Source organism: Anoplophora glabripennis, unplaced genomic scaffold (genome assembly GCF_000390285.2).
Source record: "Anoplophora glabripennis isolate ALB-LARVAE unplaced genomic scaffold, Agla_2.0 scaffold46, whole genome shotgun sequence".
Taxonomy (NCBI): domain Eukaryota; kingdom Metazoa; phylum Arthropoda; class Insecta; order Coleoptera; family Cerambycidae; genus Anoplophora; species Anoplophora glabripennis.
This window is the reverse complement of record NW_019416736.1, coordinates 1,127,882-1,144,636: the sequence shown is the minus strand read 5'-3', so window position 1 is coordinate 1,144,636 and position 16,755 is coordinate 1,127,882. Positions and strand designations below refer to the sequence as shown.

General features: G+C 33.7%; 1 protein-coding gene across 1 annotated transcript in view; it reads right to left on the bottom strand.

Annotated features, from left to right (window-relative positions):
• Window positions 1-16,755, bottom strand: part of LOC108904225 (guanylate cyclase 32E) — a 102,944-nt gene that overhangs the window by 71,438 nt on the left and 14,751 nt on the right. The window contains exons 3-6 of the mRNA XM_018706691.1: window positions 12,675-12,797; window positions 9,408-9,594; window positions 6,568-6,645; window positions 366-610 (exon numbers count right to left, since the gene is read on the bottom strand). Coding sequence (XP_018562207.1) covers window positions 366-610; window positions 6,568-6,645; window positions 9,408-9,594; window positions 12,675-12,797 — 633 coding nt within the window. The remainder of the gene's footprint in view (window positions 1-365; window positions 611-6,567; window positions 6,646-9,407; window positions 9,595-12,674; window positions 12,798-16,755) is intronic.

Here is a 16,755-nt window from a genome sequence, read left to right as displayed (position 1 = left end):
TATCTCCGTAGGGAAGCGTCCTGCCAAAAATTTGTACAGAGCAAAAGTTCATTATTTTCATACGTAGAATACGCCATTAAAGTTTGGCAAAACTTATAGTCAACGCCCTGTATACCTTAATACAAAATTTGTCTATTCTATTCTGTTTCAATTGGTAATTTTTTTTTATATATATAAAAGGGGCGCCGCACCCCGGCTAACCGCCACTGACCACTGACTTAAATGATTTTACTAAAATTTCACCAATTAAAAAACCTGTCTTCATTTGTAACTGTAGCAATTTCATGCAAATCTGTTTATAGATTCCTGGGATATATCATTCTTTCAAATATAATTTTCTTCGCCACCGTCGAGTCTGTGCTTACCCTTTTTTCTCCCCCAAAATAAGTAAGGGGATTAGGGAAGTTAAAAGGCGGCCTTTCCATGTACGAGTTGACCAGCGTGGTGAAGTTCTCAAAGCCGACAGGACTGGATGGGACTACCCCAAGGTAACTCCTGTAAGCCTTCTCCGCGACGGGATCGATATCGTCACGTAGTAGGCCGCGGAGGTACTTGGTGGGATTTTCGTTGTCGTATTGTTCGATGTCTACGCCTACTACAAAATATTCACCTGTAAATAAAGGAAAAATTAGAGTTAGAGAAAAATAATGTAAAGCAAATTTAGATTTCATGATTACACGACTCGTATATTGCTTTCCAAATGGTATGTACCAACTTATTTAGAGAATTTTGTGGAAATTTTAGTCCGGTATCAATTTGTGTCGAAACCAAATTTATACTAAGAACAAAATTGATCCACCACTGTCAAATTTCGCTTGCTTTCTTTTATTTTTTGAGCTCGGCTAACAATACAAAAGATACAATACAAATTTTGATATTTATGATAAATATTAATTAACAGCCATTTGATATATTTTTGGTCGCCATATTTGTTACATCTGCTTTGTTACTTGAAGTGTCGAAAGCCACAAAAAGTGCTATATTTTTTTATTCCTCAAAAATTTGCAAGGCTACGTGAAATAGTTTATAATGATTTCAAAAAGTGGTGTACTGGGAAGGAAATTATGTAAAGTAAATCGGTTGGATATTGTCCAAACAAATGAAAAGTTGTGAGAAAAACAGAATTCGAAACATATATATACACAAACCTCTAATGAACAATATTTATCAACGAAGGTATAGTCTTCCCGAAGTCAGTTAAACATGTATAAAAACGCCTAGCAATAAAATTTAATGAGTTTCATAGGCGTCCTTAAAAAAGTTTTCTGCTAAAGGTAAAAAACAATAATTTGTATCTATATAACGTGTAGAAAATTTCTATTATATGTTCATTTGGCAAACAACATATTTTAATTATTTATGTCCTCAAACAATTTTATTATATTGATTGTTCAATCTTTTGTAATTATTTATTTGTGGGTTATGGGCTGTAGAATATAATTGTTTCTTTTGTTATTTTGGTTAATTTAATTTAGATCTAGTAATCAACTTAATTTAGCTTTAGTAGTAATTACACGTATATTTACCGCGGCAAGTACGGCACTGACCGGCGGAAGAATATATTTATCCCAAAAAAACTAGTAAGACGAGAACTCTGGGCTACGTGTGTGTTTCCCTAGAAGTTCTTTTTTTCCTACCTGCATCCCTGGGGTCAGGGTAAGTCAAATCATTTTTCTTATAGCCACTAGTTTTTGTACGTCATATGCACCAGCAATTTTGATTAGATTTTGATAATAGTCATAGCATAGCAAAGTTTACAATCCATTTGCTTACATTGATGGTAAATTTTGGTTATGGGATAACAAAAACATTTACATTTTCATTAAAATATATTACTGCCTTGCACTGCTAGGCAATTTGTCATCAACTGAAATTTATGGCCGGTCGCCCAGTGCGGCTGTGTTTGTGCGCCGTTTGCCCGCGCGCGCATTCTTCAACTGGGATATTATTTCTACCACCTCCACGTTTATTTCGACCAGACCTGTATATGGGTATGGCTAAATAAATATGGGAACAAGTTTTTCAAATATTTCGAGTTGCTGCGTAGCGACCGAACCTGGTACATACTTCCTAGCTTATCGGTATTCAATTGAGATCGGAAAGATAATACAATCCGTACAATATTTGTTGAGATAGAATTCCTAGGAAGAAACCGAGGAAACACGCCTCAGGTGTCGAATGCGGTTAATTCCAAGAAAGTAACGCAGGGGTCTTCTTGGAATTCTATCTCAACAAATATATCGTACGAACTGTAAACATTTTTATTCAAACGCAAGAAAATAATTGCGGGGAATACAAAACAAAACATATTTGGAACATGCATTAGTTTTGTATTTCGTTGAATTATGGAAATAACAGTATTTTCAAGTGTTTAATTCACCGTCGCTGTTGTTGACATTATCTGTTTCCAGATTTATAACTAGAGGAAGAATATCCTCGAATCCGCTTGTCTATTCCACCAGACCTGGATTTTTTCTTCATTATGCTGAATTGTTGCAGACCATACTTTGTATGTTGCATTTCCAAAACATCTTTCCACATTGTCAATGATTTTTCAGTACAACTCAGTCTTCAGCATCGCGGTAGTCTCTAGAAATATTCTTAATTATGCCTCAAATGTGTTCAGTGGGATTCAAAATGCAATGATAACAGGGAAGCAGGCAAAATGAAGCATATTTTTCAGCGAAAGAGTCAGCTACATGTATAAGGCTTTTTTGTTCATGAACGGAAATGTCTTTTTCACACCAATTAACTAAAATGGTTTTTGTCTCAGGAAATAGAATTAATATGTCAAAACTTTTAATGACTGTTTTCAAAGTTAATATTTTGAGAATACCATTTCTATAAATTATTTAAAAGGCCTTCATATCTTGCCTAAAAATAAGTGATACTTTTCTGTATCTTTCCCTTGTTCGTTCATTTCGCTAGGATAAATAATGTCGGAACACCACGTTAAGCCTCTTGTGATTTATTATTTATTATTATAAAATTTATGGAAATTCCAATTATGCCAATTGTTTTAAAACACAATCCAAATATTATCCAGACATCCAGGTCAATCCTATGCCCCACCAGGATAACCTCGACAAGGTCTGACGAGGAAGGAATCCCTCCCTAGGAATCCTTAGTGCAAATCTCTGTCGAATAGACTAAAGCCAATCAGCTTAGATTACTGTGATACCCTCGTCCAAATAAGCCGATTTTCAGCTGGTTTTATTAGAGTTATGTATACCCCTGTCCGATATTTCCCAATGAATTTCTCGTACAATTTCAATAAAATCTTGAAATATATAAAATGACCTTCATAAATGTATTATACTTGAATGTTGGCTAACTAATTAAACTGACTAAAGTAAGATCAATAATGTTTATTATTTGCAATAAATGTATAGCTATTAATATTCAGATAATTATTAACAGATTAATTTTAAAAATAGTAATTCGTGTATTAAGCAAATATAGACTTTCTTCAAGGACCGAACTTTATTTTTTTAAACTTTATTATTAATTTTATACATTCACAACCAAACCATTCACAAACTTTTCCCAGCGGTATTTCCATTTCGAGAAGCAGTCCTGGATAGCTTCATTTGAAATGGACTTTAAAGTCCGTGACTAATTTGCTTGTCGTCAATAGTCTGAAAACGCCGTTCTTTCAGCATTGATTTTAATTTCGGAAATAAGAAAAGATCGCAAGGAACTAAGTCTGGCGAGTAAGGAGGGTGAGGGAGGACAGTAATCTTCCACAAATAAGAAGTGGATCTTATTTGTGGAAGGGCGAAACGGGCGGTGACTATGAGACGCTTTCATTATAGCCATCCTTCTCTATTGCATGGATTTCTATGGCTTACTTTATCGCTCTCACGTAACTTCAGATAGACCATCGGTACTTTCCTACGCGGTATGTCACTAATACTGGTAGTTTCATTACGCATAAAAAACTGTTTTTAGAGACATCAAGCGAAGACCATCCTACTTAAACACACATAAATTCTCGACTAACAATTAGTTCAACACACATAAACTTCTAAGAGTGGACATCATTTAGATACGTTTTATAACCCTATTTTCAGTAATAAACCCGGATTTTTTACAACCGGAAAGGGTTCCTAAATATGTTTACTAGCATAGAAAGGGGTCGGGTGGATACGGGGTGAACTATGACCCTGCGTTAAGTAATGTTTTACATTGGATTATGTATGTTAGCCGTTCAAAGTTATCTAACCGCAAATTCTGAATCCGTGGTTTAGAAACGCCTATGGCTGTTTAATTTACAACTCCGGATGAGCTCAAATAAATAGACAAGCAGGGAGTATGTTATAGAAGTGTATCTGGGATGGCCTTTACTCATTTATTCATATTAGTGAAAGGTTTGCCACGTAAAAGTCCAGCAAAAATCGTAAAAAGCTTATTAACAGATAAAAAATTCAGTTTTCAGCTTTTGCGGGCGTATTTGTATGTCTATCAACCGAGAAGAATGATGTTAATTGAGGTAATTATCGGGTGTCCTTAAAACTGTGCCTGGCGATTATGCAGAAACTAATTTGCGACCAACCATAAAACTGAGTTGCTGTAGTTGGCAGTAGTTTCCCCAACATAGTTTGCCAATCCTGTGCTACACTGTAGCGTAATATATTAAGTAGCAAACTCAATATACAATTTTGTACCATAAACAAACTTTTAATAGTCCAATTTCCACAAAATTCGTCCCATGCATGAATACGAGGGTGTAAATTATATATCGCTCTATTTTCTCTTTTCATAAATTAAATATTCTTTATGACATGAACATCAGAGTTTATGTTTTATGTTGATTAAAAAATTTCATGAGTTAACTAAAACATGGGCTACATTCTAAACTAAATCAATTATACTGTGTTTCGTAACCGGCGATCGCGTGTAAAATTCGCATTAATCTTGTTATACGTCATGCATAATTTCATGAAAATTATGAATTAGCAGCCACGACAATTCGAACAGTTTTACATTTTATGAGCATGCCGGAAATATATTCCCTACAAACTGTTGGAAATTATTGTTTCATTAAATTAATTAAATTAAATTAAATTAAACCTTATGGTAAAAAGGAACATCAAAAAAGTGTGCAAACATATTGAGAAAATAAGGCACACGGAAAAAATGCCTTATAAAAAATTACTATATTGTTGCGGTCCTCCATTCTGCAAAAGTCTGTCACAATTATAATTAAATATTGTCGTCTAATTCCACATTCTCTCGACGTTTTGCACATTCCAGCCCCACGTTGGGCGCCGTGTCGTCTAATTCCATCATTCACTCGGGAATTACCGCTAATATGGGGAGAACCGGCATTTTTACCGAGCTACTCGTGTATGGCCTGGGGTGCTGGGACTCTCGGCCACTGCTCGCCGGCAAAGAGACAAACGGGATGTTTGGCCGCCTTCCTCATCATGCCAGTTTCAACGGACGCTTGGGGGTGTGGACATCGCGCTGGCCGATTGCCCTCCATCGGAAGCGAGGTAAGTTCCTGGAAATGTGGGCAACAATCTAATTTATATTGTCTTTTTTTCATTCTTGTACACGTGCTCGGGATTGCACGGTTTTTTGAGGCTTTCAACTGAATATGGACATTTCGAGTATGATTATTCTTGTATCCATATCACTGTCTTCTAGACTTTGCCTAGCACTATTTTTGAAGTTTCTTGTGAATACTTGGAAATTTTAAAGCTTCTTGAAGCTTATGTCAACCTCCTATGAGTACCTATTTATTTGGAAAGCTTTTGTGCGGCATCAAGGTTGACGTTCGATCACGTGCCTTGATCAGTCCGTATAGGTTCTGTAACTAAGTCTGCCTTAGTTCGGACAATTGGTCTCTGGATTTTGTCCATTTTTGGATAATAGTCGAATGAAACGGGTGATGAACTTGTAGTCTGACGTTTTAGTGGAATTTTCTATTGTGATTCCTCAGTTGCAATTGCGCATTTTTCGGAAAAATTTTTATTTTCCGAAATCCGAAACTGAGGGAATTCTCCATTTTTGCAGCGCGTCATCTGCAGCTATATCTACTGACAGTGAGAGGCGTAAGTTTTCGAAGCATGCTATTTTCCGCGCGGCGTCTTGTTACCTATAGAGGATAGTTTGGGTCTCCCAAATAATTTAGTTGCATTTGTTATGTCACAAATAAATAATTTCACTAAATGCAGAAATATAAGTGTTTTAAGAACGATGTTACATGAATTGACAAAGAATGAAGAAGGTAAATATAATATGGTATCTGAGCCTTATTAACAAGTCAAAAGTATACAAACTAGAGTATAATGTATTTAGCTATGAAATAAAATTAATTTCACATATACCTATTTTTTTTAACTTGTAGGACGACTGCACAATTATAAAGGTACATACAGGAAATTATTCTCCATTTCATCTTTTTACTGTTTCCAACTTTACAATTTTCTACTAAACTTTTATTCTCCGTTGCGACAATTCCTGTTAATTAATTATGCAGCCAGTGGTTATTTTATAACGAATAATACCAAAAATGTACACATAAATTCTAGATAAAACTTTATGGCTGTAATTACTGACCTTTTTCGAAGAGCTTCTTCTCTTCCATAGCCACCATGAGTCCCAAGTGTTCATAATAGTGGCCCAAAATCACGAAAACTGCAACAATTAAGAGAAATTTAGTATCGAACTTCCTGCAATATACGCGAGTTTATGAATTTAAAGCCGCCCCAAACTGGATTTTAAATAGAGCTTCGCCACGAACTCACTTTTTACGTTCCGAGAATGCATAATGGGGCGGTTATTCGTGTAGTCTGTATAATTTACTAGCTTGTACGGTGAAAAATCTGTGGAGGATACACTCGACTAAACTCGCATTAAGTATTTTGCTCTCACATCGAACTGTTAGGCAAAAACTGGGATGTTTTTTTTTTGATTTTCAAATAAAAATAATAATAGTAACATTTTATTATTCAAAATTATTTGTTACTGTTTACTACACAACTATATACTTAAATGTGATATTAAACCCTGATTTAGTAACAGTTACATAACAACTACAATAACGATAATAACAGTACAAAAGGAAAATTAAATAAAAATAGTAATTTTCTCATGGCACAATTTGATACATTTATTTTGCAGTAGGAATTTTTGAAATGGATTTTACTAGAAAACGGTTCATGCTATTAAAATCTAAGGGTGCCTTTTTATGTAAAATATGATAAATTTTCATATTTTCAGTTCAGGAAGTAGAAACAATTGTGTACAAAAAAAATTGTAAAATTTGATCCCGCATTTTCTTAAGCCCCTGTAACAATTTTTGATTTGTATATTATACCGATTATTAAGCATATAAATAGTAATACAACCCCAAAATCTCGTGATTTAATATTAAACCGTTTTGAAGTTATGAAATAAAAACTGAGTTACCCCTTCAAGGGGCTGTATCTCCCTTAGGGGCCGCCACTAACTAAAACTCTACTAAGGTTTCATCATATTTCGACATGTTTTACATACTCTCCAATTTCGAGTACATATTTCATTAACACCTTGTATAACAACTTTTAATATGGCTACTTTTATTTTTCACTCATCATATAAAATATACTCGATATAGGAATAAGTATTTATTATATGGAAAGCAGATACATAAATTTATCTGAATAAATATTTAATTTACGTTTCATATTAAATTAATACATATATCAAAAATGATTTTAGCTAAACATAATTCTATTTATTTATAAAATGAACAACAAGGTTTTAACTTAATGCTCGTTTCTGTAACTAATTCATATTTACTCTTCTCTTTCATTTAATTTGTAATCTGAAACCGTTTCATATTCAGTACCATTGCACGATCAGAATAATTAAATTCGTTTTTACATAATAGCAGTTGATTTTGTAACTGCTAGCAGAAATTTAACTAAAAATAATATTTATGTACATTCGGAACCGCATTTTGAATACATCTAAATAGCGTCTAATGTTAGCGGTTTTTATTATCAATGATAACGACAGGTTTAATGAATACAGGGTGTAAATTTAAGTGGGAGGCAGTTTTTCAGTATTAATAGTACCTATGTGTTTCCCAGAATACTCGTCTAAAATTATATATTTTTTTTCTAAATGAAACTAATAATCAAGTTATAATTCGCTTTTTAAACGCGCTTCAACCCTTATCCACGCCGCCACTGGACATTTCCCAAGCTTAAATGTATGTATGTATGCGTGGCAAGGAATGTAACTGCAATGGAAAATAGTTTTGTTAAAACAGTCTTGTATGACTGTCCCAATATTTTTTTGATGTCAATGCGGATAAAACGCCGAATATTAAAACCATTTTCAAAATTTTTTTTTAATTAATATTTTTGCATGATTTATTAAAAATTGACTATGAGGTTCCCATACTTTTATGCCACCCTGTATATGTGAAGTACTAGTTTAAGGGTGTGTTTTAATTATTAAATTTCTGTATATTATGAAAGAAAAAACATGTATATGAATGGAGACAAATTATATTTACAATGCATATTATAGCGTGCGTTTGTTTGAGGGTTACACTAGTCTATCTAGCGGCGGGGTATCAAAATTACGATAAAAAAGGTTAAAAAAAAACAATGCTCACGACGGACGGTAGCTCCTGTATAAATATCACCCCCATTTAAAGTTATACCCATTTGGTATTTCAAGAGAAAAAAACAAATCAAATTAAATGAAATACAAAATATTGTCAACTAATATACCTTATAATCATTCGTTTGATTAGAATAAGCAGACATTGTTTCAAATAAATGGTTTGATTACAAGAAACTAACTTTTTGCTGCCTGTATCCAATTTAGTTTTCTCGGTGTACACTGTGTCTTCGCTAAAAAAAAAACGCTAGTTATGAAGACCGTTAATTGCAATGTTCCACAGACCGAATACCAATGTGATTTATATCAAATGAGATATGTAATAAATAAAAAGTAATAATCTGCCCAGTTTGTGAAGAAGTTGACGTAGGGAATAAAACTCGAGTCGACTCTCACACGTCGGGTCCCTTCAACATCATCATATAAATTTATATCCCTTACGTCCTTGTGTGAAAGCAGAGAACAGTAAAGCCAGTTTATTTTATTATCTGTAACGGGAGAAGTCGGTCTCTTAAAAAAATATGTTTGTTACATAATTGGTTTTAATAAAATTAATCTCGTGTTCAACAGGTCGGGTTGATTCATTATTTTTTTATTTTCAATAAAAAAAATATAGAAACGTTGTGAAATTGGCAAGGAAGGTACTCAACAAATTGGATAAAGCAAAATAGTAGTTACTGACACCCAAAGATACATTTTAGGAAAAACACGAGATAAGCAGAGAAAGTCACAATCAATAAGAGACACTAAACTAGAAACAGGTTTGAAAAATATATACTTACTTCTTGTATCACGATACGTTTCCTCTACTAGCTTGTAGAAGGGGTTGGTAAAGTATCCGTGATGATAGGGTGTATCCCAGTATTTTACTGTAATTACTGTTATCCCTGCTGAAGACAATGTAGATAGTATTATACTAGCTATATTCCCAAACTCGAAATCAGGGGAATTTAGATACAAAAGGACCACCTGAAAAAAAAATTCTAAATAAAATTCGTGTCACAAGCTTCGCTCCCAATCGCTCTCAACATTGCGCCGCTTTAAAAATCCTCCCCATCTACGTTATGATTGAGGTTTAACTATAATTTTACATAGGTAAAGCAGATTCATGGATTCAAGAGAATGACTATCTGCGTCAATCTGAGTTTAGTTCCCTCCCATCAAAAAACTCAGTTCTCAAAAGATTATACACCAAATAAGCTTATTGCCCAATAGACCGATCAAAATAACTCATTTTGAAGGAAAAAAAAAAGAAAATTGTTACCTGGACTTTTATAAGTGGAAATGGTAAAGGGGCTTATAATAAACGAACGGGGGGTTGAAAACTTATGAAAAATTGTATCATTGGGATTTCTGGCGAAAGTAGACGTCAAACAAAAAAGTATCTAATACAAAAGTTGTAGGTCATGCAAAAGTCTACAACTTTTGTATAGGTCATTTTTTAATATAACCTGAAAATTTCCGAGAAAAATGCAAAAAACAGTTTTTTTCTGATTTTTCGTTTTTTATTTCTCATTTCCGCAAAAATAATTTAATTTTGACGAAACTTGGTGAAAGTATACCTTTCTCTGTCTTAAATAACGTCAAATTTTTTTAGATAAAAAAATCAAGAGGTTTCTGAGATATTCATTTTTTCGGCCTGAAACACTTTTTTTTCAAAAATTCTACTTGAAAAAATCATCGTAATGAGTTCTGCCGGTAATATTTTTTTTCGTTTTGACATACTTTTTGGTGAAATAAAAAAATTTGTAATCACAGTTCAAAAACATGCTCAAAAATACAAAAAATTAAGAAATGACTCGCAGCAATGAATTTTTCAGTAATTGTTGATAATTTGTTTAAATTAAAAAAAAATCAGAAACTGATTACACCATTCAATTGTACGGAAAAAATACAAAAAAAAACTGTCTCATTGTTTAACCCAAAAATATTTTTGTACGGTATTGCTATAAACATAAGTCGAATAGTGAATTTTTTTCCGTAGGATCGATTAGTGTACTTATTTTTTTTTAAGTTTGATGAATTCATAAATATACAGTGTGTCCAAGATAAGGATAGGATAGCATTAGGATCTAGGAAACGGTGGCTCAGATTAGAAAAAAGTTGTATTTTTTTATACCTAACAATATGCTGTATAGAAAGTTTTAAAATTCCGGGTAGTTCTGGAGATATCCGGAAAAACCCGAAATTTTGCAAAATTGTTTAATTTTTTCTGGCTTTATTTGTAAACGAATTTTAAAATAAATTACATATTTACAATGCCCTTTTTTCGCTCTATAAAATGGCGTCAACATCTTTGCAATACGACGTTTCGTCTTCGAGGGGCCATCATCGGGTTAATTTTTTTAAATAAGTCGCTGCTATTTTTATGACAAGATCTAAAGTAATTTTTAATTCTGAATTAGACGATATTACTATTGTAATTGCTTAAAAAGTTTTTAGCTTGTTTTAGCTATAATTTAACTGAATGCTTTCAAAATATCTATTGGATGAAATCATAACATATCATATCATAAAATATCCAACAATTTTTTACTGTTAGCAATACTAATTAGAAATAATAAAATATTTCATAAATTCGTATTATTTTTTTATTAGGTACAACTTTTTAAATTATGGATTAAAAAAAATTGTTGGACATTTTGTGCTGTATTCTTTTATTCTCTCCTCTCTCTCTCTCCTCCAATAGATACAGATATTTTGAAAGCGTTCAGAGCCGTACTCAGGAAAAATTTTTAATGATAGCTAGAAACCTTTTTAAGCGATTACAATAGTAATATCATTTAATACAGAATTAAAAAAGACTAGATTTTGTCATAAAAATAGCAGCGATATATTTAAAAAAATTAATCTGATGATGGCCCGTCGAAGACGAAACGTCGGATTGCAAAAATGTTGACGCCATTGGATAGAGTGAAAAAAGTGGCAACGTAAATATGCAATTTATTTAAAATTCGTTTTCAAATAAAGCCAGAAAAAAAAATAAAACAATTTTGCAAATTTTCGAGTTTTCGGATTTCGCGTCAACAGTAGTCTTTGCAGTTAATACTTTGTATTGCTGAAATCTCAAATCATCCAGAGATAATTTATCATTTGTGCATTTATAATTCGAATGTTTATAGCAATACTGCCAAGAGGTTTCACGAAGTTTCGTCAAAATTAAATTATTTTTGCGGAAATAAGAAATAAAAAACGAAAAATCAGAAAAAAAACTGTTTTTCGCATTTTTCTCGGAAATTTTGAAGTTATGTTAAAAAGTGACCTCTCTTGTAGATTTGGATACTTTTTTGTTTGACGTCAACTTTCGCCAGAAATCCCAATGATACAATTTTTCATAACTTTTCAACCCCCCAAATCTACCCTGCGTCGCCCCTGCTCAGGCATTTATTTTTTTTAGGTTTATTATAAGCCCTTTTACCATTTCCACTTATAAAAGTCCAGGTAACAATGTTTTTTCTCCAAGTGTAATTTGGTTGGACTACAAGTAGATGGACCGTACTTAGAATACTCTTTCTGGGAACCAATTTACATAGGTCAGGAAAATAAGCTGGAAAATGACCATTTCGCGACTTTTTGTTTCTGCAAGCTGAATTTATCACTGTAGATGCTAAATATTATGTACAATAACATATTAGTTTCCACAGTCATAAAAATGGGGGGAAAATTGTTTGCAGGGTAGTTAATTGGATAATTTTTACGTAAATTCACGTATTTCGCTTATAACTTTTTTCCGTTCAATTCCACGAGAAAACAGTTAAGTACTTTTCCTGAATATGACGTGATGGTTCAAGAATTTTAATGTATAAGAATGTACCAGTATGTATTTTTATTTTGTTTCAATTACCTTTAAAACAAACACAGTTTTTTTATATACCTCTGTCAATTCAAAACGTCCTCTCGGTACACAGTTAAATAGAAATATTCCTGAAATACAATTCAGTGTGAACCTAATTAGCCTGCTTGTTTTATGACCTGCTGGAATCTCGAGGCAGGTATTCTCTTAAATTTACGAATGTAAAATATATTTATTGTCATCCCCTGGTACTTACATGAGTCCAATTGAACGCAGTTAAAACAGACGCTACCGATTTCGATATTTGAGTGTCGGGAGGTCTGGTTCTGGCGAATGTTGGAAACTTCGACTTGTCGGATGTTGCAGCGTGGGTGCAGAACTGAAACAAATTTTAGAACTTACAATACTGTCGCAGTTTTAATGAGGCAATATTTCCGCTGCGAGCTTATTGAAAGCGCTATAGGGAACAGTAGCTTTTCTTAAAGCTCTAGCTGTTATTTGGTATTCAGGGAGTTTAGCGATGTACGCTCTTCGATCTATATTAAATTTTATGAATATGCCAATAATAATGGTCGCGTATCACGTTTCACAGATACACAGGGTGTTTCTAAAATAGGGTTCCAAACTTCTGCTGCGTTTATAACTCATTAAAATGAGCCAAAAAGTTCCTATTAACATGTGCCCTAAAACGCACCCTTAGGAAGTTTTGCGCCCCTAAAAGGGCTCAAACAAAGCTGTTTTTTTTCAAATAAATTGCAGTTATGAAGGATCCGATCATTTAATAAATAATTTAGGACATAAACTAAGACTATTTAAATTTAGAGTTACACTTACTAATTAAAGAACTAATTTACTACTATAGACAATAGCTAAATGTGAAATAGAAAATAATGGGATTAAAATTAGCAATAATAAGTTAAATTACAAGAACTGCTCGAAGTGACCACCTTGCATTTCGATGCATAATCTAGCTCGACGCTTCAATGATTTGCGAACTCTTTGGAAAATTCTAGGTGTTTGCCTTATTTCCATGCACGCGGGTTCAATTTCCTTTCGTAGTTGCTGAATGGTCTCAATTGGAATTTTATAAACATTTGCCTTAAGTTGACCCCACAAAAAATAGTCCAGGGGGTTATGGTCAGGGGAACGTGGAGGCCAGGGAACAGGACCTCTTCGGCCTATCCATTTTCCTCCATACAACTCATTTAAGTGTTGTCTTACATTATGTAGGTAATGAGGTGGCGCCCCGTTCTGCATAAACCATATGCTTTGGCGTTCAATTAAAGGGACATCTTCCAAAAGTCCTGGCAAGTCGTTAACTAAAAAATTGTAGTAATCCTCACCATTCAATCGATTAGGCAACACAAGCGGTCCGATTAGCCGATCGCCTGTCCAAACGTTGACGGAAAACCGAGTCTGATATGCTGTGTGGGTTTTTATCAGCCCATTCATGAGCGTTATGAAAATTGACATAACCATCTTTACTGAAGCTTGCCTCATCCGTAAACAAAATAAGAGATGCAAAATTCGGAATCCGTCTCGATTTTCGCAAAAACCATTGGCATAACTGCCGACGTGGTTCGTAGTCATTCGGATTTAAAGCTTGAACACGCTGGATATGAAGAGGATGAAGTAGTTGTTCGCAAAGAATTCGCCAAACTACGGAAAAACTTATGTTATGCATACGTGCGGCACTTCTTACACTAACCCTTGGATTGTCCTGCACAGCTCTCAATACATTTTCTTCCATCACCGGTGTTCTTACAAATCTGTCTCTGCCACGATCATTTACTCTTGGTTGGAACGAACTGTTTTCTCTTAAACGTTGATGGATCCTCTGAAATACCTGTCGAGAAGGAACTCTTTTATTCGGGTATGCTACCGCATACAGACGCCTCGCTTCTGGTGCATTTTCAGCCGCACGGCCGTACATAAAGTGCATACCTGCCATTTCCGTGTTTGAATATGACTCCATTTTTTCCAAATTTTCCACTCACCACTTTTACTAATTAAACACTGCAAAGCTCAATTGACAGTTTATCAATAACTTAAATTGTTAAGCGTTGTGGCAACGTCAGTCTTTTATTTGTCATGGTAAATAGATTTTTGTAATTTTTGGCCTAATAACTTTAAGAGCAGAGTAATTTTCAAACTCAATTTACTCGAAAACCATTGGAAATATCGATTTGGACAAAGATAATATTTTTTACGTAAAATTGTTAAGATTTTATAAATCTGTAGAGAAAATTGTAAAAAATTTATATAAAAAAAATTACGGGCCGAAGACCCCCTTCACCAACCTAAATGGGGCGCATATGATTTGCATATCGCAAAACGGAGTAGCCCATGTTATTTAACGTAAAAAGTTATGAAAGAGATTTTTTTCTATTTATTTGCGACCGTTTTGTCAATAACAGAAAAAAAGCCCTTTTAAGGGCATATAACTTCCTAAGGGTGCGTTTTAGGGCACATGTTAATAGGAACTTTTTGGCTTATTTTAATGAGTTATAAACGCAGCAGAAGTTTGGAACCGTATTTTAGAAACACCCTGTATGTGACAAGAAATCTGTAAATAAGTAAATAAAGTAATAATTCTGCATTCGATCAGTAACTTACTAGATTATTCCATGTTTTTTCGCGAAATTATCTTACTTTATCGACGAATCGTAAATTGATTTTGTTTATATATACAGGCTGTTACAAATTCGCTTCTCACTACAGGGATTTCGGAAACGGTAAGAGGTACGATGTAGCATAAATGGGAGCAAAGTTGCGTAATCAGAGGACCAACATTATGCCTCAAAAAAATCAAGGCTAACATGATTAGTTTTCGAAAAATTTGAAAAGAGAACGAAATTTTGGATGTTTGGAATGTTTCATTTCAGCCTTATTTGAGGTGACATTGAAAAAAGAAAGAACACTTTCTCGTGGCCACTTTTTGCCCTCTATCGAATGGCATAATCAATTTTTATATGTAACGTTTCGTCTCTCCAGGACCGTCATCAACTTCATTTTTTTTAAATACGACCCTATAAATTTTATTATATTTTTTGCAAGCCTTTATGACCCCCAATACTGTACTGCCTCAGCCCGAACCAGATCCAAACGTTTTGTCTCAAAAAATTCATCTTCACTGTATTCGTTCCAAATTTATCTAAATGTTTTATTTAGATATCTTTATTTATTGAATTATCGTACACTGTAAGTGTAATAACACTCTAGCAATAATGATGATGGTCTTCAGAAATTATATAGACACCTATTTTTTTTGTAGGTACTAAACGATATAAACTGAAAAAATAGAATTATGTATCAAGTTGTAGTACTAACCCTCTCTGATTTTGATCAGATAAACCCATACTTTGGCTAGCGTTCAATTCCAACAAGCACATACACATACTACTAAGCAACCATCTTTTCTATTTTCACAATCCGGTTATAATTGCGTTGCATATTTTCATAAACCGTAGAAAATTAAACTGCGCTTTCATACGACGCGTCTACGTATTCGATGTAATATGTAGCGCTGGTGTATGTCGCTGTAACAATCGTACTTACAATCCTCTACATCTGGGTCGAGATGTAATTGTCTCGGCTCATACGAGTGCAATTAAGTGGGTAGTATTTAGTTGTGGAAATAAAGTTTTTCCAACCGTAAGGGAGCCGCTTATATTGAAGCTTTAATCGATACTTTTGCAGCATACGCGGTTATTCTATTACCATTATTTATAAATGCAAGTAGAAAATAACCATTCCAGTATTCAGTCCAACTACTAGATCCTTAATAGTAGCTGCCTCAATTATATCACAGACAATATGTATATTCAATACAGAGTATTGCAACTGATGATGTAAAGTACAGCGTTGTAAGGCAAAAATGTATTTTTGAATATACAATGTGTCCCACTTTTCATGGAGGCACCCTGATATCTCGCTCACCTGATATCCGAATATTTTTAAACTTTGGTGGTAAATATATACCTATAAAGTGTATCTTTAGACGTAACCATATTTGGCTGTAGTCAGAGGCGTCCGATTTTGAGATGGAAAAAGGGGGTCAATTTAAAAAAAAAAGGTATTAGCACCTTTAGAAACCCCTTTGTACAAGATTATATCGCTGTGTGTTCAAAGGTGTTTGAGATATTTGCCGTCGAAAAACAATTTTTTTCTACATTAAGCCTAAGAAGTTATCGTGATATCATTTATAATTATCTACATATTCTGTTTGTTTTGTAGATCTACAATGGATATTCCAATCGATTTTCCCGAAATAAAAGCCAGCTCTTTTTATCGGAGAAAGAGAATTGAAGTTGAAGCTATTCGAGAAATACCTTCTG